A 27459-nucleotide genomic window follows, 5' to 3' on the forward strand; every position below is an offset into this window, starting at 1 on the left:
TTTCACTTGGCCTTAGACGCTTATCCATGATCAATATCAACAAGTAACAACAACTTATGATATGCTAATAGCTTGATGTTTGAAACAACTAACCCAGAAAACTGAATCAAATCATTATTTTTAATGTCTGCTGGGGTTAAAAGACAAAATTCTGTCAATTGATGGGCCAATCACTGTATACAATGACAAATCGACAATATATAGCATCATGTCATTCCAAACGCCTTCATGCGAGACTTTTCATTGTTTCAAACTGTCATACAAGGCTATGACGGTCGCAGGTGCTTCCCGTATGTCATCCAATGTAGGGCATGCACAATTGTGTTCAAACATAAATTCTCGTTCCCAGACCTCGACAGATTTCTTCACGTCTGAGTACCTCTTGCTTACTTTTGTCTGAAGTAGTACAACAGCCTTTAGTTATTATACACAGATTTGATTTCTTTCCTATTACATCCCTCTTTCATCTTCTTTCTCCGTATCTCGAATGTCGCAATCTCTTTAATATCCCCAAGACGTCCATGCAGGTTTCGGCTCCAGAGGGACTGCTTCTCTACGTTGTCCCTTTCCTGTCTGTAGGTACAATTAAACTATTATCACATGTATGGATGAATTTTCCCAGTATATGTATGAGTTAACTTTAAGATATCGAATCAAAAGAAAAGTGGGGTTAGTGTGAGTGAATCACAAAGTACTGTCAGTGTAGCCCGTTGAGGAGTATTTCATATACTCCTATATCAATTGAAGCTTTTATGCTGCTGTCCAATTAAACCAAATGATGAATCATTCCTATCAAACACGAAGGTAACATACCTTGTATGCATAGGTGGCTGGGCCGATTAAAACAGCTGAACTGGATCTGTCATGCCCCTCCGGTCTTTTCTATGTGGGATACTTTCAGAACACCTGACAAAAATGAATTGAATGACTGTAAACATGCAAGCAATGAAACATTACAAGAAGATTTTGATTGGTAGTATTGCCATGTAATGGCTGTCCAAGGATTTTAAAAACATAACAGAATGAAAAAAAATGTGTGACATACCTTGATTGGACAGCACTCGATGGTGACATGAAGGCAGCGCCTGGTAGCTTGAAGCTTGTAGAAGGTGTCTCCCCATGTTGATGTTCACTACTGTAACAGTGATACATGTGATGTTAGGACTTTGGTCAGTGTCCTTCTACTTTGAAGTGTCCATCCTTCAAAATAATGCTAATATCACTATGGTGATAAGTATTATGAAAAAAATGTGACGTACCTTGATTTATTAGTTTGAGTCCCACTTGATGGTGATGCAAACGCAGTGGCTGGGCTGTGGTTTGTTGGAGGATTCTTTAGACTTGGTCCTTCTGGTGACTTGAAGCTTGTAGAAGTATCCCCATGTTGCTGTTCACTACTGTGATATAAGTGACATTTGGACTGTGATCAATCTCCTCCCATTGTCAGACTACAATGTTTACCTCTCATTCAATATGATTCTATCACTAGTAGTAGATAACTGTAGAACATATAGATAGCCATTGTCAGATAACAAAAATGAAAACTCAGTTATTGTATTTATAGCCTTTAGTTACTGCATGTACGTATCAAGACTAACCTGTGTAAAGTTCTGTCATCTTCGGAGGCCAGGACAGTGTGGACAACATCTATCTCCCGCACTTTCTGTACTGGCTCTGAGATGTCCTCCTCCTCCTCCATCATACTATAGTATTCAGCATTTGCGGTTACTGCTGCAGCATCCGTATCTTCCGAACAATCTGATGCAAATATTTGATGAAAGTTTGTCTGCTTGATGCCTGTCGGGTTCCTTTCTCCATGGTTCTCGTACATGTAGATCTTCTGCTATGGAATCATAATGTCTACATCAAGGTACTTTTGCCAGGAATTGCAGAGCTGTTGCCCAACTGTTTTCAGTGTGCTACTTCTGAAGTGAAGCATCGGAGGTTCTGATGAAAGACTGTCAGGATGAGATGATCCATCGTGGCAGACAACTCCCTCTTCTCGCACTGACCATCACTCTCCTTCCCCATATTGCATGAAGTCTGCCAGCCGCTTACAGTGTGCTTGCCATACTTTTCCATGCTTGTTGATAATCTCGTGTGAAATAAGTTTGTCCTCAGCATCCGTATGCTGTACCTTGGCTGACTTGGAGACAATGCTGGGCTGATATGTTGTTGTACCTTTATCGTTGCGCAGCACATTTCACGGTGTACCCGCACCAGCATGTTACCAATAACCTGGTCAGGATGTCTAGCACAACCATGTACCAGTTGAGCGTTGAATCCGTTTTAGCTGATTAAACACATTTGTCATTAGCCGGATTTCCCAAACCCAACCTTGAATCCCAACTGCATATCCTCCCCGACGTTTCCATAGATAAGGGAAGTAAATGATGCAACTGTAGTTGTCCTGTGTGCCTGTCATCTATGTAATCAGTCAAGTGGACCCCTGAAGATCTAGTATAACCAGAGGTAGCTGGGGCAATAGTGTTATGATAAACCCACTTGCCTTCCAGCCAAAGGCCAAGGTATAACACACAAACCGCCACCCTGCCCATTGAAATGAGTGTCCGGGATGTAGGATGGATCAAGAGACGATCATAACCTGATTTATCGTCACAATTGGTTTCGAAGGTATCTTCTTCAACATAACTCGTGATGTCCACTAGCTTATGCAACGAAAATGGTGAATCTTTGGTGAATAGATTCAGGTATCTTGGCTTCTTAGGTTCCGCTCTTAAGGGCATTACCAGAAAAGGTGGGTCATCTTCACCGACTCTCTCCCGCACAAAAACTGCTCCCGGTTTGATATGCTCTATCAGATAATCAGACATAAATTTAATAAAATGGTTCACATGACGGACTATTCTGGAACACTTGTCTTAATGGATAGTCAGTTTCAAAGTTGAACCCTTCTTCCCTGGAACACACCATTGAAAGTCACAACAAACTTTCATACATCAACTCTATCTTTAATCCACTCTAATAACAAAGGTTTATCTTAAAGAGGGCCCGAAAATGAATATGATTTTCGATGATTCTAGAGGTTCTTTTTATTCCGATTCAAATGAAACATTGCTTGTGTGATAATTCAGCCGGGAAGTAATGTTAAAACGTCCTCAAAAAGAGCAAAGAGCCAAAATTTTTATGCGAATTCAAATGAGATGTAAATGATATGCGTTACGTAAAACTGTTGACTCAGTCTAACTGTCATGGCTACGCCAACAGATTGTAAGCCAAAACGTGGTGGAAAATACTGTGTTGCAGGCGGGCCAAATGAAGCTAGCTGCAAAAATTTTATTATTACCGAAGTTATATCTAAGCACACGTTTCCTCGAGTTAAGAATGCAGGAACTGAGGCAGACAAAGACACGGGGAAAACAAGAAAGATCGTGGATCCACTTTGTACGTGCAGAGGCATTGGCGTGATTTTTAGTTCAATTCTGTCTTGTGCTCCGCTCACTTGGACCGTCGAAGCCCTCATGTTTCACCCCGAATCTGGAGATTGCGGAGAGCTGTGGAATGAGGAGACGACTAGCCCCAGAAGCAGTTATACATAGACATCGCTGCGATCTGCCAACGCCAACTGCTCCAGCTACAGACGCTGAGTTTTGGAGCGCCACATAATTTATTTACCCTGTGTAAAATACTAGCTAGTAACTTATTCAGTAGACTGTAACTTTTATACCGCACCTTTCACCAATTTCTGTCATGAACATGGTAGAATAAAGAATAATAATAATTTGATATGTAGTACGTGTACGTTTTGTCTAGTCAAGGAGATTTTATAGTGCGTGAGTCGGCGCATTTGTCGGCGTCGTCTGAATCAAAACAAACAAAATGGCGACCTCGCCAGAGTTTTCCTTTCACGAAATCTTCTCCGTGTCCCTATATATAATTCAAGGACTGTTCGCACGATATTTACCGTAATAACACAGATTTTCAGTGAGGTAGTGAAGTAGCTTCCGTTTGTCTCCGAAAACAAACTGCCGAGTCTTCTGGTAGCGGGGCCGGACAGCTCTAGTCGTCGGGCGAGCAGGCAGGCCGACCCGCCGGGGACGGCACGGCCACATGCCCGGTACCAACGAACTTGTCCAGGCGGAATCTTCCGTCCCAGCGGCGGCTGCAGGCCCATGAGAGTCCGGGGGATCTTTTCGGGCTTTCCGGAGGAATAACGGCCACACACCCGGGCTGTAGCGGTCCAGTAGCGCGGTGAAATAGGACCCTCCGCCCGCGTTACGGAGCAGTCTTCTCCCGAACGAACACGGAGACGGCCTGGTAAGTCTGATTGTTGCTATTGTTTAAGACGGCCAGAAACTCATCATAAAACAAAATAAGAAAGAAAATGCCACACACCGAATACACAACGAGTGTTTTTGAGAATATTATTATACAAGGGTTACAAATGTTCTGAGCCGGCCTGTGAGCTGGCCCCACGTGCCGGTTAATCTTGGCCGACACGAGGGACGCAAGCTTCCGCACGTCCGCTTCTAAAAGCAAATATACACAGCATTAGCTTCTTACCCTAGGAGTATGTAAGTTGATGCTATAATTGGTGTATATTAGAAGCGATTTCTGTTTTGTGCCTCGCCGATTCTATACAAAATCTTCCGCTTTGGACTCCGGGAGTATCCCAGAGGTGCATCGTCCCCAAGAGCCCCAAAAATAGATTTTTGTGGCGTGAATTCGATTGAATTTTTTTCCACCTAAAACTAGATGTGTGTTCTTTCGACAGACCGATTTTTGTAGCAAAATTTTGATTCCTTTATAAGATATGGGTCCATCAAATTGTTATTTTCACCGTGTCAGCCATACTAGCCAACAGTATGACGTCACGGCCATTGCCTAATTAGTCGCACCAGATTTCGCAGAACACACATTTTTAGGTGGCAGTTTTAGCAACTTATTCTCGGAAAATTTGTTTAAAACTTGCATTAATGATTTCAGAAAAGATCGAATTTTTATATGAATGATAGTAAAAATTCGTTTCTTATACCTTTTAATGGTTTCGCAATATTAGTTCCCACACTTCTGAGTGCCGTTTAAGATTCCCCACCAGGAAGGTGTCGGGGTCCGGGAACCTCACCATCGTTGCATTTGCTTCCTTCATTCCCAACGATACTTCCTGGACGCTTGGCTGGCTATGCCTATCAAAATCTCTTAACTGCCTCTGACCAAAACATCTATCGAGTAGAAAGTTATTGCCCTTTCCTACTGTCTTGGTTGCTTAACGTTGTATAACTGAAAGTGATAATCCGTATATAAAAAAACAGTTGGGCACTTGGGATCATTAAGACAACATTGCACCATAAATTAGGATTCAAAAGTATTTTCTCGTACAAAATCCCTTATGTAATATCCCGTGTAATTGTCAGTAACTATACCCCCCATGTCCGGCGAGTAAAAACCGACAATTTTTAATGACCTTATTTTCGTAAAAGTGAATATGATTTTAAAATTGCATATCTATAGCTACTTGTGAATCAATATCTGTACTAGACAAGCTCTGCGCTACACTGTTATTCTTTCCGCATCCATTCTTATCCCTTTTGATTCCACCAAAGCCGTCGACGTCACGTTAATAAACAATTTTGAAACGCAGAACGACGGAAGCAAAATAACGACTATTTTGCTTAACATCCATGAGTCGAGTAAGCAAATAAAACCAACAAATATATGCGAGTAACTTGAATTTGTATGCGCAGAAACAAAAACATCACACAATGCTTAAATCTTCCAAACATGAAATTTCTGCCTTGTCTAAACAAAAAAAAGTGCCATTATCATAATCCTTTCCGGTCCTAAGTCTTGAGTCACAGCCATTCATTAAACACGGTCTTACAATAAGCGACAATGTTGAAAACGGTTTCCTACTCCCTAACATAAAACATGAAATCCGATTTCTTCCTCAAAACAGGAGGACTGAACAAGGAAAATTACATACTCTGAAAGACAAGCACTACTAAATGGCTGATTAAATTTTCAAACTGTTACCACCCCAACAAAGCATGAAACATCAAGAACACTAATTACAGTAGATTCAATTGTTAAATCGTGCTGCCAAATAATAAATTCCAATCGAAGTACAGAATTTCTTCAACAAAGCATGTTGTATCGGTGATAATAACCACATTAGGTCAAAATGTCAAAAATGTGATACAAAACATCTGTCGTTCGAACCACAGATTTCCAGATATTCAGATAAAATATTATGTATTAGCAATAGCAACCACATCCACTCAAACGTTAAAATGGCATACAAAACATTTGTCGTTCGAAATATCAACGTCCATGCAGGTGTCAGAGAAAACCTGTTTCAAGAATTATAACCACCTTCGTCAAACACTAAGATGTAATACAAAACATTTGTCATTCGAAATACAAACATTCATATGTTCAGCGAGAACATGTATTAAGAATTACAATTACGCCAACTCCAACGTTAAAAGTAGTATAAGCCATTTTGTCGTTCGAAGTAAGAACTTTGGATCAGGTATCAGATACGGAGGGTTGATGGGCCCTGATGTAAATTGTCCCCTCACTAAGCTGCCCTTTGCCGTATCCAAGATGCACACCTTATCGAGCGTAACTGTATGTCCTGGGTACTCGACATGTATATGTTGATACACTTCTGACGTAGTGGAACTGGGGCGTCTGTGCTCCGAGAACCTAGTTTTGAGTGATCTATTTCCCTTATGTACGTCTCTGTGCACGGTCCTTTGATATTCTGTCCAGCGCACTGTATGTGTCTTGTCTTTAGGTGAAACTAATCACTGTGTCGTAGTGTCCGAGTTGGTTTGAAACAGGTTTTAATACCGTGTGAACTGAAAATTATCCGTAAAGCTTCCGAGAGATTTGTAACGTACAGCAAGACAACCAATCCCTAATTTTGTCTCGTGGAAGGAATCCGGTTACGACTTCGTGTGTTCGTGGGCCTGGGTGCAGTTGCCTTGGAAACCGTCCACCTCGAGTAACCACAGTTTAACAAGGCCTGAGTGAGGTGTTCTTTCTCCGTATCTCTGTAGTGGGGGTTGGCAATAGTACTGTCCGCCCTGTGGAGGAGAGTCCGGATGACCCCTAATTTGCCTTCAAGTGGAAGGTTAAACCGGGACATAAAGTTTAAGTATTTAGCCGTGTGAGTGGGTTTTCTATAGATCGTTATGTCCAACGAATCATCATCTTTCACGACTGTGAGAGTATCCAGGAAAGGCAGGGTTCTGTCCTGTTCTTCCTCGGTTGTAAATTTAATGTCAGGGTCTAAACTGCTGAGATGTTCAGTGAATTCGTCAGCGCGGACCTTCTTCAGTTTGCTGTGCGTATCGTCAACATAGCGATACCACCATAAGGGAGGATGTGCAGCGGTGCTAATAGCTAGTTGTTCAAGGTGTTCATGAAAAGATTGCAAACAATTGGGGAAACTGGAGAGCCCATTTCTGCTACGTGAACATTGTGGTAAAGCTCTCCATTGTAAACAAAATACGTACTGTCTAAGCAAACTTCCATCATGTTGACCACATGTGCTGGTGAAAGTGTGGACCGCTGTTCGAGGGTTGTATCTGCTTTGAGTATCTGCGGAATTATGTCCAGTGCTTTCCCTGTGGGCACTGAAGTAAACAACGCTGTGACGTCATAGGAACATAGCACTTTGTCGGCTTCTACCCTTTGTTGTTTTAAAGTTGCTGCAAATGTTGTGAATTAATATTATGGTGTGGAGATTTTCCAACCAAAGGGGATAAAATACTCGCACTGGGATATGTAATACAGTCAATACTGCTCACAATTGGTCTAAGGGGTGTCCGTTCTTGTGAATTTTTGGCAGTTCGTAAAATTTCGATGGAACCTCAGTAGTGGGATATAATTTTCTATAGATTATATGGTCTATCCCTTTTTCCTTTCTGAATTTGTGCAAAACGTCTATCAATAGTTTCTTGTACTTAGAAGTTGGATCTTTCGTCATTCACAAGTGCCTAGCATTTCTTGTGGTAGTCCTCCTTGTTCAGTACAACAACACAGCGTCCCTTATAATGTGCGAACGCCAGGTTCCAGGGATGGGAGGGGTAGTACATATTTGGCTCATATATAGCATTCTGGCCTACAATTCTTTTGCATTACCATCAACATTACTATGATTTTTAACAAAGTTATGGAAATCTTTCGTCACTTTTTTCAGAGGACCTGTGCCAAACTGGTCTACAATTAATAATAAGTTTATTGCAAATTCATGCCCGAAGGCTAAATGCAAATAACATACATAAAAGAACAGTGTACAAAATAGGTATAAAAGCTGCTTATCTAAATTATACAAATGTAATTGTCTATAACTAGGGAAGGGTTAGACTTCTCTTTTGTAAGCAATGGAAGACGTAATGTCCCACCTTTTCTATAATTTGTGGGTTTTGGTAGTTAAAAGAAGAATAGTCTTTTCTTTGTCTGTAAGCTTAGGGAAATTCGGATAGATTTTAGTGGTCTGAATAGACAACTCATTTCGTGCATTATCATGAAATGAACAGTTTGAAATAAAGTGTATTTCGTCTTCCACGGCATTTGTATTGCAATACTTACAAAGTCTTTCGTATATAGGTAATTTTCTATATCGGCCTCTCTCTATTTCAAGAGGATGAGCACTAACTCTAATTTTGCTAATGGCTGAGCGTAGATCAAAATCTGCAAGATCAAGATAACTCTCTAAATTGTACATGGTTTTACATTTTGCATAGAATCTTAACTTACCGCTGTCGTTTACCAAGGTATGAAAAAATGATTGTATATATATATCGGTTAATCTCCTTCTCAGCGCTTTTCCGACATGTTCAGGTTTACAATGTGTATTACCGGAGTGCCACAAATAGGAATATCCATTGTAATCTAATATGTCTTTAACACGTTGTAACAATGTTCGTCTACGGGTATTCGTCGGAAGACTTTGCTGTAGATGGAGTGCGTCCGCTTGGAGGGGGTGTGTAGATCTATCGATTTGAACCAGACGTAACCAGAATTTAACTATATATATACATATATCTATATCTAATGGGAATCTACCTAAATCTGCTCTACATGCTACATTGCTACTATTTCTAAAAACACCAAGAACATTTTTGCAGAATTGGTTGTGTACGTTTTCAATAGGCGACGCATCATGTAGTTGTTCTGTCCCCCAGATTTGGCATCCGTACAGAAGGATCGGTTTTATGCAGGTATCAAATATCTTTAGAAGGCCGCGTGGTAAGACTGATGAACGAATGATAGATTTGAAGCTATAAATGGTTTTACGTGCCTTAAGTGACAGCTGCTTTTTGGCTAGAGTGAAGCTACCTGATGATGTGAGGGTTAGGCCTAAATAGCAATAGGAGGGGACATTGTCTATTGTGTTATTTTCAAAGTAGAACTTTTGCTTTGGAAAAGAACGACCTGCCTTGTTAAATATGATTACTTTTGTTTTCTTCATATTTACTTGGAGCTTCCATTTGCTACAAAAGTCACTTAGTCTGTTAATTGCAGATTGCAGACCTTTGTCTGATTCTGAAAATATAACAACATCATCTGCATACAATAAGCATGAAACATAAAGATTATATAAAGTTGGTGGCATACACTCTAAGTTATCTAACTCTTTAACTAAATCATTAATAAATAAATTAAAAAGGGTGGGTCTCATGTTGCAACCCTGACGGACACCCTTGTCGGTCACAAATGGTGGTGTCAGACCAGATTTTGTTTTTACACAAGTTTCAGGTTTACTATATAAACATTTGATTAACTTATAGAAATTCCCTCCTATTCCTGAATTTAGCAATTTGAAACGGAGCCCTTCCCTCCAAACTGTGTCAAATGCTTTTCTAAAATCTATAAAACATGAATAAAGGCGTTTGTTGTTATGGAAATATTTGGTAATTAGCGAGTCTAAGACAAAGAGATTGTCATTTGTGCCGAAGTGTTTTCTAAAGCCGGCCTGGTTGGGGGAGATGAGTTTATTATCATCTAAAAAAGTGGTTAAACGTGTATTTAAAACTGATGTGAATAGTTTGGCCAGGCAGCTGGTGACCGAAATTCCTCTGTAGTTACTAGGGTCATCTTTTGCCCCGCCCTTGTGTAGGGCCACAATGTGGCTAGTACACCAATTCTGGGGAAAATAACCAGAGGAAAGAAAAAGGTTAAATAGTTTGGTCAGGGGTTCTATAAGAGTGTGCGGGGAGCTTTTTAACATTTCATTGAGGATTAGATCATTACCTGAGGCCTTTCCATTTTTAAGGTCTGAAATTGCTTTACTGATCTCGTTACTCAGAATCGGACTGTCTAGGGGGTTGTCTTTTAGGTCGTTCTCTAACTTCAATAATTTGCTTTTTATTTGAGTTTCAAAACTGTCTGATGATATTGAAACGTTGGAGGTGGAGGTGGATTCTTTACCATAAAGATTTTTAAAGTGCGAATGGAGTTTTTCTTCGGTAATTACATCTTGAGTATTTGACTTACTATTGCTATTGGACTTGAAGTCTTTCAAGAGTGACCAAAATGACGAAGGATTGTTATCAGAGTAAGAGTTAAGTTGATTTAGGATATTATTTTTGAAATCTTTTTTGGTTTTGCGTATGAGTCTTGTGTATTGCTTTTTCTTTTTAAAATAGGACCCTCTGAGAAATGGGTTACGTGGGTCTTCGGAGAGAAGTCTACCTAGGTTTTTAAGTTCTTGTCTGGCCGAAGCGCATGTTTGGTCGAACCATCTTTTTCTGCTTTTTTGTTTATTACACCGCTGTTTTCGTTTTTTTGTTACGCGCAAGGACAAAGACTTTCGTCCCGCCTCTTGCAGCGGCGTTATAAAGTCATGTAGCGCGGTATCTAAAGATTCTGGATTCAGTTCATAGTTTTTATGTTAGAATCGGTTAATACTTGAGGAGAATAATGTTGAATTGATCATTTTGATAAACTTTTCCTTAGAGTCTGCATTCCAGACAAATTTACAAAACGGACGTTTTGGCAATTCACATTCTGTTTGTTCAGACGATTTAGGGCTGCTCTCTAACAATAAGGAAAGCTAACAATGGTCGGAAAACGGCGATAACGCATGGACATGAAGGAAGGTCGCTTTACGTAGGAAAATTGCTTCACTACCCAACACATAATCTACAACACTACAACCTTTAGGTTGGTAGCAAGTTGGTTTTCCAAGAAGGTCACCGGGTGTTCTGCCGTTTAGAATTCTAATTTTGCTGTTTATACAGAGGTCGATCAGATTTTTTCCAAATGTAGTACTTTGACCATCATCCATACTAGCTCTGGGCAGGGGGTGATCGAAGTTATAATCTTTAGGTAGAATTTGTGAATCTAACGGGGAGTCATCTACTATATAGTCATTCAAGGAACCTACTCTTGCGTTTAAATCGCCACCAAACAATATTTCTCCGAGACTACTAAAATGTGAAATTTCATTTTCTAGCACGTCGAAAATATCATAGGTTCTGTTGGTGTGAATAGTAGACCCCTGTGGACTGATATATACTGAAGCTAAGTAAATATCTCTATCATAATCAAACAGTGTTTTATCTAATTTCACCCACAGTATATCCTCACATTTGCTTTCAAGCTTGGTAACAAAGTGTTTGTATTGTTTTTTGAACATAAATAAGATGCCGCCAGAATTACGCCTGGCCCTTTTTGATCTAATTCTAGTGGTACTAAAATGTAAATAGCCAGGAAAGGATACCTCACCTTTATGCCAAGTTTCCAATAGAGAGAAGAAGTCAAACCCTTCTAGATGACTAGTGAAATCTCTATCCTCTAGTTTACTACCAAGTCCATGGACATTCCAAAAGCCGATGGAAGTGCCAAAGTTTCTATGTCTAATAACTGTCTTTGTGCTACGGGTCCGATGTGGGAAACACATGATTATCCGGAGCCGCGGGGTCGTTCATTGAGTCCAAACATTGAGCCGTTTGTATGTCCGTTCCAGCTTCCTTCAGAGCCGTAGTAGGGGAATGGAGGTGGTGCAAACCAGAAGGGAGGCCTCCTGAAGAACGCTGGATTCCCGCCGTATGCCTCTGCGGGGGAAGGCCATTCCTGCAGCCATCGGTCAGGTGGGGTCGGCGTAGGGCGATTCTTCTGGACGGGGCCGGTCGGGATGGCAGGTGGGGGGAAGTACTCCTGACGTGCACGTGGTGCCTGATGGTTGGTGCCTGATATACTCATAATGATTAAGTCATGATTTACCCTTCCAGCCTAATTAACTGATACCCAGACTTTTATGTATTATACAAGCTTGCTGAGTGGTTATTTCCTCAAATTTTCGGCAAAGAGTGGATCACCATATCAAGTAGACATCTTCAAACCATATTGGTTTTACAAACAGCCTTCAGATATTAAAATATTAATATGATAAGGACTTCTTAATTTTGTCACATTCAAGTACCCTGTGGGCCCTCAAGGTACACATTTTCCAGAAAAAATTAGTATCTATGTGTTCATCATGGATTACTCTACAACACTGCAGTCTAATTACAGGTACAACTATGATAATAAGAAAGATTTGTATTAATATCTTCAAAATGTTTACAAAAATGGCAGGATTGGAATATTCATGAACACCTAGCTAAGTACTCGAAATCTGCACCACCATATTTAGACTGCTATCTTTTTGTAAATTTTGTCTACTTTCCAGATTGGTATTTTACTACACAAAATATTGTTTTATGGGAGCCCACAAGCTAGGAAAAGATAAGATGTCAAAAATCTAACTTTTCCCTTCTCCAGAGGAGAAATATGATCTCTTTGTTGGTATAAGTGAACAATACAGCTAATCAAGGTGTTTACATAGCACCCTGACGGCAGGGTTGCAGACTACCTGGGGAGAACAATAGCCAGTTCTCGACTTGTTCACACCTACCTGGCAGTACCTGGTATGCGCTAGACAGCTAATTGTTTGGGTTTAGAAACAATAAACATTGTTGTATGTTAGCTCTTTTAAAGATTAGGATACAAAGATAACAAGAATTTCACAACTTCAAACTTATCATAACCAAACATATCCAAACCTTTTTGGCATCTCCATTCAAATCACATTAACGTTTCTAAGTTCTTTTTATTTAATTCACAAGCTTGCTGAGTTGCACTTTATTCACCACCACCAATTTTTACAACCAAAAACAAAATTAAGTTAAAATCACAACATAATCATAAAATTGGAGCAATACTTGAAAGCAACATTACAGAAGCGATACAACATTGCATACAAAAATTAACTACCTGTGACAAATAGGTGCATAAAGTAAGAATTATAACATCATTACATACAAAACAAAGTTCTTTCACTGACACTTATACAAGACTGGGACCCTGACTGGGATCTAAAAGATACATAATTGTGTATAATGTGCTTGGTGTGTATCCATGACAAACTTGACTAGACAAACATTCAACAGGTCTTACAGATTTTCTTTTCAAGTTGATTGATATCAAAAGATATTCAAATTTGGATTACTTGAGAGTGGCATAAAATCCATCATCCTGGCGGGTCCTATCATTTCTTCCGTGGAGAGCGTGTTGTGCACTTATCCTTCAACTTCAGAACATTTGCAGTGCCTGGCATACAGAGCGGTACAGTGGCAGACATCACCATAGTGGTAAGTGCATTTTCTTACTTTAACCAAGGAGGTTTTACATAAACCTTCTTGCTTTAACCAAGGAGGTTTATTCCTCCTGTCCCTACTGGCACCAAGGAGGTTTTATCTATACAAAACCTCCTTGGTGGCAAACAGGACGACAAGCTATTTTCTTGCTGATTTTCAACATCCGTTCTATGTTTATGTCCATGATAGAAACTGAGAAAAGCAGGAACATGAAATAAGACGCCGGCGGTACTAATTAACCGACTCAACCAAACAAACTCTGGCAAATGAACTCTAGATCTGAACTGTTTCTCGAAATTTTGATCTAGGATTTCTGAGCTTCATCTTTCCACCGTTTGAATAGTTTTATTCACTTTTAGTTTTTTGTCTGTATGTTTGTATCCTAGTCTGTATACACTGACTGACAGCAAATGTATCATGATGATGTACATGTAGTTGGACATTTGAGGCCTTGAGTCAAATGCTTTGTTCACTTTTATGTGCTGACATAGCTGAGAGAAACTTATTTTTCTTCCTTCACTTCCATTTTGGTTAATTCAATATACAGGGTAGATTTTTTACAACCAGATGAAGGTAGCTTACATGCACATTCTGCATGACATAACCCGATGCATATATATGAGCTTTGATACTTATATGAAGTAGGTATGTCCATGAATGTTAGACGCCCAGGTAGTAAGATACACAAGATAACAGCAAAGGGATAGATTTTGGAAACGGTCAGACGTTTTAGACAGCATCCACTGTTTTTCATTAGGGACAACTTAACAGACGTGTGGTGTAGGCAGTTTGAATTCGATTTATTTAATTTTACGGAGCACAAAAACCGGGCAACCTACTTGTGGGGTTTCATTTTAACCTTTCCTTACTAAGAAACAAAACCCGAATTTCAATTGTTCAAGCCATAGATAAAACAAAAGTTAGGCACCAAAATTTAGTTTACATTAACTGCCCTGTGAACATTTACATTCTCATTTCTTACATTAACAAGAAAACTAGTTTAATGTTACAAAACAAGCTGAAAACTTGAATTATCCTATCATTCTATGTTATCTAACTCTAAGCCCCTATCTTCACCTCAACCTTTTTCCAAAATTTTGTTTCTTATATTTTTTTCCCTGTTGTGGTGGCCTGATGTCATGAATAAGAGAGTCACACATATAGAAGTCATTAATGGGGTCTTTGCTGTTTGTCATTTGGTATTGCAAAATGACCACTTCATACTATGAGTTTATATTTTGATCAGTTTGTAGCTGCAACACTTTTAGTAGTTGGTTATCAGACAATTTGTAGGTGGCTTGTCTAAAAGGTGATAAAATTCAAATCACTTGTCCTTGGCTGAGTAATGGCTTCTTTTTTGCACAACAGAGTTACATGTTAACAGCATTGGTTTTAAGTTCATGCTAAAAGAATTTTCTGCCAAATTCTCAGATGAGACACTGTCACAAACATTCCTAAACATACCAAAAATGCCAATACTCACTGGAAACAAGAAACAAAGGGGGTAGCCATTGTAATGCATAATGTGTCAGACAGCCTTTCTTCCATAGGATGTGTATTGCTTACTTCTATATGGTACACACTGCTTTTCTATTTAACTATAACCTCCTTGGTTTTTAAAAAGTCAGTGCTCAGTGTATACTAATGTTGTCTAATTGCATTGTATAATCACCTGTAAAGCAAGTAAATGGGAATGAAGCAAAGCCTTACTATGAATAGTATTAAGTTAAGTAAACTAAATGCCAAAATTACTGCCAAAGTTAAGTCGTCGCCCATGTTACATCAGTCCATTATAGTTTGAGAATCGTGTGTCAACATTGCAAAGTAACCGTTCAGGCATGACCAGTTAACTTTGTGATATCATGAAAACTAGGTAAAGACACTTTATATTACTGGAAATGCATTTAAGTTTTTATTTCGCGCTAGGGCAAAAAGGGATGTTCGCAGTGGTTTTAAGTTTGTGGCAGCACTATAGTCACACACTGCTACAGTATCAGAAAAAATGTTCACGGTGGTTTTAAGTAACCGTGAACATAAAACCACTGCTTACATTTCTGCATTTACAGTATGACTTTTCATGCCTCTACTTGCCATAAGTTAAAAACACAAACTCTGGCAGCTAGAAGACAGCTTTAAAAATGCAAATTGTAGGATAGAATGAAGATTGAGGATGTTTATTTCAATAAGGCCACAGGAAGTAAATCTATGCACAAACAAGTGCAATGTACATGACTTGTATAATACTAAGTGTGAATTCATACCGGCACAGTACCCAGTACATCAAATCAGATATTTTAGACCTGCGTACTGAAAAAATTTTATGCAGTAACAACGGAAGTGTTCCATGAAATACATCCTGAAAAGTGTCACTGTTCTGTAATGTACTCCAGCGTTCTTCATTCTCTCCCTGAAACCGCCAAACTTGCTTCACTGGATTAAAGCTATTAGAAGAATGAGGAAAAAAGACAGTTTAACATATTGATGTACATGTACATGAAGCAATGATGTAGGTTTTCTAGTTTCTACAATGTATATAGCTTGTGAAGGTTTTGTTAACAAAATGTAATGGATTTTACTTCAGAATCCGTATGTAAAAACAAATGGCATGCAGTCATGTTCCTAAACTAGAAATACCATATTTTGGATACTGATAAACAGAGAGTCCTTAACCCTCAAACCACCATAGCTTTTTTACGACTAATCTTACCGTATGGGGTCAAACTGACCCCACAATGTTTTCTACAAATACAGCTTTATTGGTAACTATTTTTGTGGTTTGTATATATCTATAGATTAAGCAATCTGTAAGGGACAGTTTGACATGATTAGGTGTGAATAATTTCTGCTTATTATCATAGTTTATAGGGAACATCGTCTTTTGCAACTTACGCTATTTAGACAAGCGGGCTCTTTTGAGGCCTGCGCCAACACTTGATGTCATATAGCATCTGAATGTCTTACGCTTAGAACAACCAAACTTGGTCACCTTTGCTAAATTTTATTGGCAACAATTTGAATTTAATGAAATGACTAATTGATGTTTCATGTTGCTATGGCAACCGGTTTCTGAGAGCCATATTTTGAAAAAGTCGCTAATTTTGGATTTTACAATGTAATTCTAGAGCTGTCTTTTTAAACTGCACTTATTTTATTATATCAATACCAACCAATATAATTCACTATCACTTTTATAATTTGATATTCATAATTTATGCATATTTGATTACATCATCGGTCAAAATCTAAGATGGCGGACGATATAATAAGATTAGCTATAACCGGCTATTTCAACCTCAAATTTCATCATTACCATGTTTATTCAAACAGAAAGAATCTTAATATAACGTTTTGTTCCATACGGTGGTTTGAGGGTTAATCTATATATGAATTCACTTAGATTTCCTGATGAAGGAAACCATTTTGCCAATTTTTTTTTTATCTGCACTCTCGCATCAGCTTTGGGGTTCCCAGATAATCAAATCAACATAGCCTAACATATACTATAAGTTATAGATTGCAGTGTGCTCCAAATGGCTATTGTGTGAAAAGACTATAATGATTGTATCCCTTATTTTCCAGGTGTCCAATGTGGTCACTTTACATCATAATGGTTACTGTGATTTCATGCAACTTCGCTCGTGTTGCAATATACAAATCACAGTTTCTTCCAAAGGAGGATAGTACAGAAATCTGTCAGGACAAGAAGGGCCGCTTTTTAGTATTCAAAGCCCAGTTTCAAGGACACAAAGACTTTGAGATAGAATTCAATAGCTTCCAAAGGGCTACTGACAAACTTGACAATGCATTCACACAATGGGCCAAATTCAAGCGTGCACAGTCCCAAGATGACATGGAGACTTACCTTGCCAAGTTCTCTCCTAAGATGTGGAGACAGCTACCAAAAGCAGAGAAAGAAACTCATCAGCTACGAATGGAAGAAAGGTGCAATGTAAGGGTTATTTTGTGAAGTATCGAGCCCTGGCAGAGACCTTTAATACGCTTGTAAGCAAGGACCTAACAACAAGAACATTTTTCAAAGTGAATCCTCTCCTCAATGAAGAACTGAATCATAAAGAACAGGACTTTAAGGCAGCAGGTCGCCAGTGGTATGAAGATGGCAACAGAACATTTCAAGCAAGATACGGAACTTCACTAGCCAGTGCCTTAGTGAATGTCCCTGAAGTTCAGGAAGCCTTTGGTCAACAAACCCCAATCAGACATGACAGAAAAGTGGCTGCTACAGTAAAAGGTAGTATTGAACAGCAGTGGCAGGAGGACAACATTGATGTCATAGTTCATCAGGGCACAAGAGAGTCAGACGCAAAATATGATGAGCGGAGGCTGGCAATGGGCTTCGAAACCAGAGAAAGTGCAAAGAAGAGGACAAGAGACAGAGTGGCTAAGGAGGCTGAAGGAAGATGCCGTAAGAGGCGCAGGGTGGGGAAATCAACAGAGTGGGGTACCTGGGATTGGGAGGCAATAAAACAAGAAGTCACATCATGGCCAAACGAAAAAGAAGTAAGCTGGAGGGCCTATGCTTTGGAGAAAGGTGTACACAATAAAAAGGGTGAACCAGCAAAGAATGGGGGTCAGATGATCCAAGACTGGTTGATTCAAGAGGGGATAGACATTCACAGATTCACAACAGCTGGAACGTCAAGCACGAAGACCCCAAGGCCACGTCGCCAGAAGAAACGAATTCCGAACACAAAAAACATCACTATGCCCACTCCGCGGCCCGCAAAACAGATGAGAAGCAGCCTGGCAGCTATGATCAAAGATGGCGAGATTCCCATAGGGGAGATGATTGTTCCCAAAGAGCACTGCTCGGAAAGGCGAATTTCAGGGAGTATCAGGGCCTTACAAACCCGTCAAATTCACCGTGTAATGGTTGTGTCCATGGATTTCAGGGATCGCCGTGTCCGGTCCTAGATTTTTTCTTTCACACCTGGACCTGGAAAGTGCATGGGAATTTACGGAGTCCTTATACTTGACGTGTAGTGGAAAACGGATGACATAAGGATGGTAATTATACACGGCCCTTCGTGCGTTCTAGGTGATAATTACCTGTACATTACTGACGTAAAATTATGTTCTACTGGTAGAAAGCGGAACAAAATGGCTTGAATTAACGTGATCTAATTTCCATGAGTATATTAAAGAGACCATCTGATATAAGCGCGCGATAAGAAGCGTTTCTACCAGCTACAGATCGTCCGTCCGAACGAAATGGATAATTGGCGTCCCCATATCTTGAATGTCATTGTATTTCAAAACCCACCTAAGTCGACAAGAAAGGTCTCCAAAAATACCAGAATTATGATTATTGAGGCTGAGTTTTGTATGTACCAACATTTTCAACCGCGAGGGACGCCGCTCGATCTAAACAACGGTCGTTCTAAGCTGGGCGACATTTATATCGCCCAGAGACCCCCGCCCGCCCTGCTGAAACCCCCGCCCGCACTGCTGAGCCCCCCGCCTGCTCAAAAACCCGCGCCCGCTCAGGAACTCGCCCGGGCCCGAAAGCCACAGCTGAAATATACAAAAGGCGGTTAACTAGGATTCGAGATAATCTCATAACTTTTTCCCAACACGAAAACCGACGTCCAAATGCCCAATGATCAAACATTTAAAGCAAAATGTGAGTATTTTACTAAAAAAAAAACACAGACCCTCTTGTTTAACGTAGTTGTTAGATAAACGGCTCTATCTGATGTTTACATAACATGCGCCACAAGCCTACAGTTTTTTTATAATTTTTTTTTATTTTCATCTATGCTGTTGCCATGCCCTCAGCTTAGCAGCAGAGCTGTTCCATCACAGTTCCATCACAGTGACAGACATAGATCTACAAGTTGATTTAAAATGCACTGTTGTAGAATTGTCATTTCATTTTCCTGGTGTTAATATAAACAATCAGTTCATTGCTTTGGTGGGATGTGTATTGTGTTGTCTGGTGCGGCTTTTCTTAGACAGAAGCCAAAAACGCCCGGCGTAAAGTGTTTTTTTAATGATGACCACCCGGGCCAAATATTGGCAGAATTAGCCCGTCGACGTCAGCCGCTGGCAACGAAGATGAAGGTTTAGATAAGACAATGTTTCTTTGTTACGAAATAGGAGATTTTTTCTCAACCTCACAGCTAAATCATACAATGATGGGAATTAGGATACTACGTAACGTTAAAATGTGCGGATTCTGCTTTACTGCAGACAGTAGATGAACAACAATATTTAATAAACTCAATATATCCTTGGTCTATCTGATTCTGAAATCTACGAGTTGGCGTGGAGCTTTGCTTTTGTGAAGGAGAGATATTTAGATATTTGCCCGTCGGCTAAAACAAACATCAGTTTTATGTTTATTTTGTTGTCCGGGTTTGTGTTTCTAAGACATTAGTCCATAAAAACACCTTCAATCTTATTTTTCTGTATTCATTTTGTGTACAGACTGGGGTGTTTTTTCAAGTCGCATGAATCTGGACTACAGTGCGTATCACTATGCTAGATAGAAATATTAACTTCATCACACGACACGCACGAACTATTATCAACATAGGTCCATGTCACAGCACAATACACACACATGTTCACCTTGCAATGAATTGTGTCCATAGTATGTTGTTCCGGAAGATGTTATTTATTCGACTCAACGTATTCAATTTTCGTCGCCGTGTATATACTTTTATAGTCGATAGAACGATTTACTAGTTCTTTAATGCAACATTTGCATTGTTAATCTACTGGTTTTCCAAGCTGTCGTTGTCGATAAGACACAGACGCATGTTTTTACACCTTCCTTGGCAGGTATTGTGTAACTGTGAAATACCAGTAATCAGACTGTTCAAAACTAAATCTATACAATAAACATACCTGGCGTTTCACAGGATATTGTGTCTATCTCCATGCAAATTTTTTGTAAAAGAAAGCCCAGCCAATAGCATCTATTCTGGCACGTGGTTTCAAAACCAGGGCCAATCAACGCTCATGTCACCATTTTCAAATATATCAGTTGGCATTTCAGGAGTTGGCATTTGTGTGCAGATCTGTACTGTTGCTGTCTCTTGTAGACTAGCGTGTGTTATATAGCCATGCCTGGGATCATTTGGAGCTTGGTTACTATTCTACGACGAGACTGAAGCAAGGCGCTTGAATGCAGAACATCGTGACATGGAGCTACCGTTGTGACGTCCTTCAAAAGCACTACAGCCCGGACTTTTGACTTCGGCTTATCCCCGGACTTTTAGACGGATAAAGAATGTGGAAATTGCAACGGCTTGTCTGTCTGGATTGTGAAGCAACTGCAACCCTCGCTCGTTTTGATTGGAGCGACGAATCATACGGACTGCGCTACCCCGACAGGCTCGGTTTCAGTACGATACTTCTAGGCCACTCACGGCCAGACGAGGGCAGATGACGACGTCTTCAAGAAGCTAGAACAAATAGACGCTAGCGCTGGCGTTTCAAAGGACTACCCGAACAATCGTAATCCGTACAACCGAAGAGCTGGTGGTTAATGACATCAAGGAGGTTATGACATGAATAAAATGAGACATCTTTGTAAACACCGACAAGTAATATTTCAGACGGAATAAATGTGGCGCGATATTAATAAAAACGTGAGAAATGGGGAAAGTGGGGAGGGGGCAAAATCCAGTAGGGTGGGGGCAGTAGCCTTGAAGCTGCTTTCCATGACAAAAAAAAAATATTGAAGGCGTAACCGGGTGTCTCCAGCTCGGCCGCGCATGCGGGGAGATAATTAGGTGATAATTGCTGCTAAATTATGCACATCACATCGCCACACGGACCATTACACGGTGAATTTCCTGCTATACCGCACAGCCTCACTACATAGGACAGAACCTGGGGAGATAATTAGGTGATAATTGCCGCTAAATTATGCACATTACATCGCCACATGGACCAATACACGTTGAATTTCCTGCAGTCTATGGTCATTTCAAGGGTATATGTCCGGGTGTGTAAGGCCCTTTATACTTCCTGTACACGGCAGTGGTCCATTTCCGAGAGAATCTAGGGAGCGTACAGGACCGGACGCGCAACGTAAACAGGTCCGAAATTCCATGATTCTGAAGGAAATGCAGAATTTCCATGAATGTGTAAGGCAATTTCTGATCCGGAAATTCGGCTTTCCGCGCAGTGGAGTTTGAGAAGATGACAATTAATCAAGAAAGTGGCAAAGTTGAAATCAAAACATTCACCGTCGAGGGGAGAAAGTACCCACTGCAGGATATCAGAAAGAAATTCCTACAAGAACAGAAGCAGTTTATGAGGATCAGGGAGGACAGGGAATATGATGAAATGCCCTTAGAAGAAGTTGAGGACAGATTGAAATGTCTTGGAGAGTTTAGAGAAGAAGATGCCATGACAGATGTGAGAAAGAAGCTAAAAGAAATTGAACGGACACATTATATATCAGTGTGGGAAGATAGCAGTCAGATCAGCAATCATGGGCACATGCTATATATGGCAAGTACAACATTTGACGAGGCTATTCACTTGACTTCTGATGAATACTTCAAAACAAATGGTGAGACCATCAGTGTCCAATCCTATGTAGAGAAACCGTGCATCTATATGATAGCTCGTTGCAGCTCCAGTGATGCAGATCAGCTATGCTACTGTGAAGAGCGCCGAAAATGTCTGTATGACATTAACAATTCTCACAGCATTGCAGTAAATGGACAGTCACATGAAATTGAGGACGTCATGCGTTTCTTTAAGGGAGATCTTCCAGCAAGGGAACATGAAGAAGGACAGCAAAGAGGTGGACACTACCCATGTTCATGTGGAGCGCTGGCAGCACGATTCATAATATTGAATACACTTACCGAACACCAGTCCTGTCACTTGCTGACCGCATGCAACTACTAAAGGAGGGAGAAGTGACATGTGAAAAAACCATCAACGGTTCGACCGCAGTGGACCACATGTGTAAGGCAGAACTAGTGAGGGAGCTTGTTTCAAGGAGCATGTTGGATACAAAGGAAGCACAGGCTAAGACTTCCAAAGAACTGCAAGCGCTGCTGAAGACACAGCTACATGGTGTCAAGCGACCACCTGCACTTTTGTTCGGCTCAACAGACACATCACTTGAAGACCTGAACTTAGACAGGTATGAAGTTCTACCCTGTGAGCCACTCCATGATGTTTCACATCAGACTGACAACCTCTTTCAAGAACTGCCCCACCATGTCCCTTCTGACATTCGACAAATCATCAAGGAAGTCTACGATGCTACCTTGGGCAACAAGGAGATGAAGAGAGGCTGTGATTATCGTGTTGCCCTTGTAACCCTAGCTGCAGCATTAGAAGGGAAGGCCTCCACTCCTGTCATGGAACTCATCACATCACTTGTTGAAATTCAACGTGTGAGCTACCTTCCTGCCGAGAAAAGATGTCCACGTGAAATACTCCGCCTCCACAACCAAGCATTCCTCCATGCCGTGCGTCTCCGCCAAGTCATCGCAAAACCTAAGAAGCTGACACCCCGTGCCCTCTATGGCAACTATTTCCACGCCCTAACTTGCCATAGCCCGATGGTCTACAGGATCATAGCCCTCAGCTCAACCTACACTGAGTCTGAAGAGAGGGTATTCAACCAATTAAGGGGAATCCACCGGACAACTGGGCCTTCTAGGCATCCCGGCCAAGTCATCGGCAACATGCTGGTACGTGTTCAATGTGAAAACATCCTCCATGCTGACAAAGACCCTAGTACCTACCAACCAAGTATTGTGTCCAAAGCGGCAAAGGCCCGGCAGAGGGATGGCAGCGACACGCTGATTTCTCGCGAGATCATTGCCAAATACCCTAAGGCATATCAGGCCCATTGCGAAAGGCTGTCTGATTTCTGGCGGTGTGGGAAGGGACAGTGGTGGTATGTAACAGAGGAGGGAGTCAGATTCTGCGATGGACCATCTCACCCAGACAGACTTCAAGCAGGACCACAGATGATGCATTTTAGAAGCAGTTCACTGCAATCAGTGCAAAACTACCTGAAGAATACATGGCAACAGTGCCTTGAGGAAGAGGTCACAGTCCCCCTGGAGAAGATCTATGTGTATGAGGAAAACGGGGAACTGCAGAGCATCAAGAAAACAGACTTCCTTGTCCTTGAAACATGTCCAGGGGTTGGTGCTGCAGGAGACATGGATGAAGTTGCACCTGACCTGATAGCGGTGGAAGAGACATTGGAACCAGCTGCGCAAGTGTGGGAGAAGGACAACTCTGATGGTCTGCCAGCACTTGAAGATGACACAGATTTACACAGGTCAGTTAAAGATACAGTGGCATTCAATTAAACAATAGTGTACCCATTGCATATACTAGTACATGTAGGCATCATATCCAATGACTGTTGTTAGATAGACAAAACAAGCCAGTGAGAATGACACCCTGCAACAATATGTAACTGTGTATATTTCTGGAATTGTAAACGTGTAATGTAAATGTGCTGTTATGTTATATACTTATGTATGTTTGCATAGAAATGTAGAAAAAAGATAATCAAATAAAGACCAATAATAACATTTGGTGTTGCTGGTTTTATCATTTTAGGGAACAAGCACACAGTCTGCCAGCTCCAATGGGAAAGGAGAACCAGAGCCCAATCTCCACGTTGCCACCATCTGGGACTAATGATACTGCTACATCAAGGTACTAATAAATCATCTCTTTGCATGTCCATAAAAAAGATGTATTTTCCAGCAGTATGTATACAACCGAAAAATCATCTCATCTTTGATGCTGCAATATCACTTAATCTAGATACATTGAATAAGACATTTAAATACCAGTCCTGACATACACAAATGACCATGTGCTAAACAAAGCATGTAGTCTTAGTCTATTAGTAAATATTAATCACCTTTCTCTCTCCTCAAACCATGCCAGTGAAACTCCCAAGAGAAAGGGCAGGATCGAGCCACTCCAGCTATTTCCGTCAGGACAGCCATCTGTTTTCCCGAGGTATGTAGCTTTAGCATTTTCCCCTGCTAACCTAGTTGACCCTGTAACCGGTAACAAATAGGGATTATAAACTGCTACATCAAAGTTGATTTTGTAAACATAATAATCGGTACATATTCAATTCTCACACTTTCCCAACAGTACTATATGAAATTCATGGTATGATCTTTGTGTAATTGCTTGCAAATTTGCTAAAACTCATATCCTTACATCTATGATTCTGATTGTGCCTACAGGAATGAAACAAGCAGTCATCATCATCGCCACTTTACAGCTGCCACCAAACCAAGTAGTGAGGGGAAGCAGTCATCCTGGACCGGGAGTCTGCAGAAGCTACTTGGTGAAGTCCAGGAGGTGGAGACTTTTGACCGCCTGAGGAAAAAGATGAAGGAGAAGCATACAGTCAGTACAGACACTAAGAAACAGTATGACAGGGCAGTAGCATTGTTGCAGGCCAAAGTAAGCAAATGCCACTCGACATTAAAAACTGATCTGGAAAGGTGGGAAAGAGACTTTATGTCCCAAAACAACTGTGCTTGTCCTACATTGAAGGACATAGAGGTGGCCCCTGCTAATGTCAAAGAGATGTACAGTAAGAAGAAGCTAGCGACAGGACTTATGAAGGCATTTGGCATGCAGGGGTTTTAGATTGAGACATTCCAGAAGAGGTAGCTGTATGCTTTTGTACAAGACTTTAAACTTTGGGTGCCTTGCGACTACTCTCCGAGCAGAGGTTATAATTAGTGTAGAAGATTGTGACTTGGTTTCATATCATATGCAGCTCTCTCCACTAACAAGGCTGGAGAGTGCTGACAGAAAACATGACATGTGAAAAGAAACCGGGTCACAATCTTCTCTATCCTCTGCTTGGAGAGTATTTGCAACTACCTTTTAAAGTTTTATCGAATGTCAGATTGTATGCCTCAACTTACTATAATAGACAAGTGCATTTTTTTAAATTGTCCTTGGTTAAAGTTTTATGTAATACCATTATATGTCACTTTGTCATGGTGCCAAAAATGGATTTTAGCTGAAAGAACAATTAAGATACAGTACAATGATTGTTTTCTAACAATGTCCCCTGTAATGAGTTACTCTCCAATATAGCAGGTCTTGTTATGTTTAGAAGTGATATTGTAATGTCAAAGTGGGACTTTGTTTAAATAACTGTATAGGACGAACTAGTCTTAAAGTCTTCTGTTGTAATATTATTAGTTACAAATGGCATGATTGTATTCATATGAGGATTATGGGTACTGAAACAAATATTTTATGAAAGTGTAAAAACACACTCTAGTCTAGGGAAGAATTCTTGGTGATGGAAATATGATCATTCAGTCATAAAAAAATATCAAAGATTGAATGGTAGCAAAGAGGAAGACTTAGTATAAAACAGCAAATTGTCTAGTCCAGACAACAACAATTGCACAAAACTGATTTGCAGAATAACTTTATGTTCTTCCCTGGGCAACCCGTAAGTGTGCTTTATGATAAGTTATTTTAAGCATTAGCTTATTGTTAAAAGCAACAGGTTGCATGACTGGTTCATAAGTAACCAAATCAAATGTAAATAAAATGTTTGCTATGTAAAACAACAGTCTGCCTGATAGACAATATTCAATTCCTCCATATAACAGTAACACCTACACTATATCACCGACCCTACTCTCCAAGTATACGTAGTAACTAGTATAGGCTTCGCCTTGTTTTTGACGTCTTTTTATGCGTTTTGTTTGCCTTTGTGACATAAAGAAAGTGGGACAGAATATAAAGCTCGACAAAAATGCCTAAAAAGATGCCAAAAACAAGCCGGAGCTGAACATCTGCTTTGAAAGTAAAGTGCACCCCCACCCCCTACAGACAGGGCATAAAAAAAACACGACTTACCTGAAGTTGTGTGTAGTTTTGAACTCCAAAAATACAGCCGACAGCCGACGTACACTCGTTCAGACTTGGAAAACAGACTACCGGTTGTCCACGCGAAATTCGTTGGGCAGTTTTCCGCCAGCTGTATCACCTGATCACTATACTTGTCACCTCAACGCCATTTTGTCACTCATCTGAGTTATTCCTTTTGCCCTTTGCCCCGCTGGCCCACAATTAGCCTGATACAAACATTTGCAAAATGTCACATTTGCGCGTTTTTCAGCTTTAGTTTCTGTTTGAAGTCAGTGTTAACATTTTTCTCCAGACAAAGAAATGGTAATGAAAAAAATCCCCATAAGTTAATCTATCAAACTCAAGCCTTTGTTGCATTCAATTTTACTCAACTCGTTTTTACCAAAAAAAAATAACAGACATCTTTCGAATATAAACTAGAGAGTTTTTTTGTGGTTTTCTGATATTTGTTTGACAAAAACAATACGTAATATTTTGTCATACGCTGGCTCAATACACATTCAGCAGAATACTTCCCAGACATGTCAAACACACCCTACTTCACACTCCACAGGGTGCCAGGTAGCCACTCTCGGCACCCCCCATGCAAAGTTTTCGCAGTAGGCGGAGTGGCTGTAATTAGTGAACAATGGGGAGAATCTGTGAAAATTGGGGTCAAAGGTGGTTGCTATGTGTTGCTAGGTCAGCCAACACCCACTTCTTCAGGGACCTCCCGACTTGACTTAATCATTGTGAGTAGACTCCTTCCATTGTGGATCTCGTATCGGTCCAGGTCGGTTTGGAGGTACTCCCGTGTAAGATTTGGGCTGGCTGTAGTGCACACTACCGTTCAAGTATGGGGAGGGAGATCGTCTACCTCCTCCACCGTGCCTAGATTGTCGGTACTGATTTGGCTTGACAGGTCCGTTGTAGGTTTCGCGACTAACATCTGACTTGACAGGACCGTCGTGGCTAC

The 27459-nt window shown here is 40.5% G+C and overlaps 1 protein-coding gene and 2 long non-coding RNA genes across 3 annotated transcripts; 1 reads left to right on the forward strand and 2 right to left on the reverse strand.

Annotated features, from left to right (window-relative positions):
- Positions 1-813: 813 nt before the first annotated feature.
- Positions 814-1396, reverse strand: LOC136444443 (uncharacterized). Its single transcript, XR_010757269.1, has 3 exons — positions 1260-1396; positions 1046-1135; positions 814-906 (listed from the first exon to the last, which is right to left on the reverse strand). It is a non-coding gene; the product is annotated as an uncharacterized lncRNA (long non-coding RNA).
- An 11108-nt stretch (positions 1397-12504) lies between these two features.
- Positions 12505-26700, reverse strand: LOC136444450 (uncharacterized). The gene is made up of 4 exons (XR_010757270.1): positions 26493-26700; positions 24816-24977; positions 24505-24646; positions 12505-16057 (listed from the first exon to the last, which is right to left on the reverse strand). It is a non-coding gene; the product is annotated as an uncharacterized lncRNA (long non-coding RNA).
- LOC136444449 (uncharacterized) lies at positions 21783-26202 on the forward strand. The gene is made up of 4 exons (XM_066441992.1): positions 21783-23907; positions 24195-24293; positions 24531-24605; positions 24842-26202. The coding sequence occupies exons 1-4, from the start codon at positions 22415-22417 to the stop codon at positions 25251-25253; spliced, it is 2079 nt and encodes a 692-aa protein (XP_066298089.1). The 5' UTR covers positions 21783-22414; the 3' UTR covers positions 25254-26202.
- Positions 26701-27459: the final 759 nt, after the last annotated feature.

This window comes from Branchiostoma lanceolatum, chromosome 11, assembly GCF_035083965.1.
Source record: "Branchiostoma lanceolatum isolate klBraLanc5 chromosome 11, klBraLanc5.hap2, whole genome shotgun sequence".
NCBI lineage: Eukaryota > Metazoa > Chordata > Leptocardii > Amphioxiformes > Branchiostomatidae > Branchiostoma > Branchiostoma lanceolatum.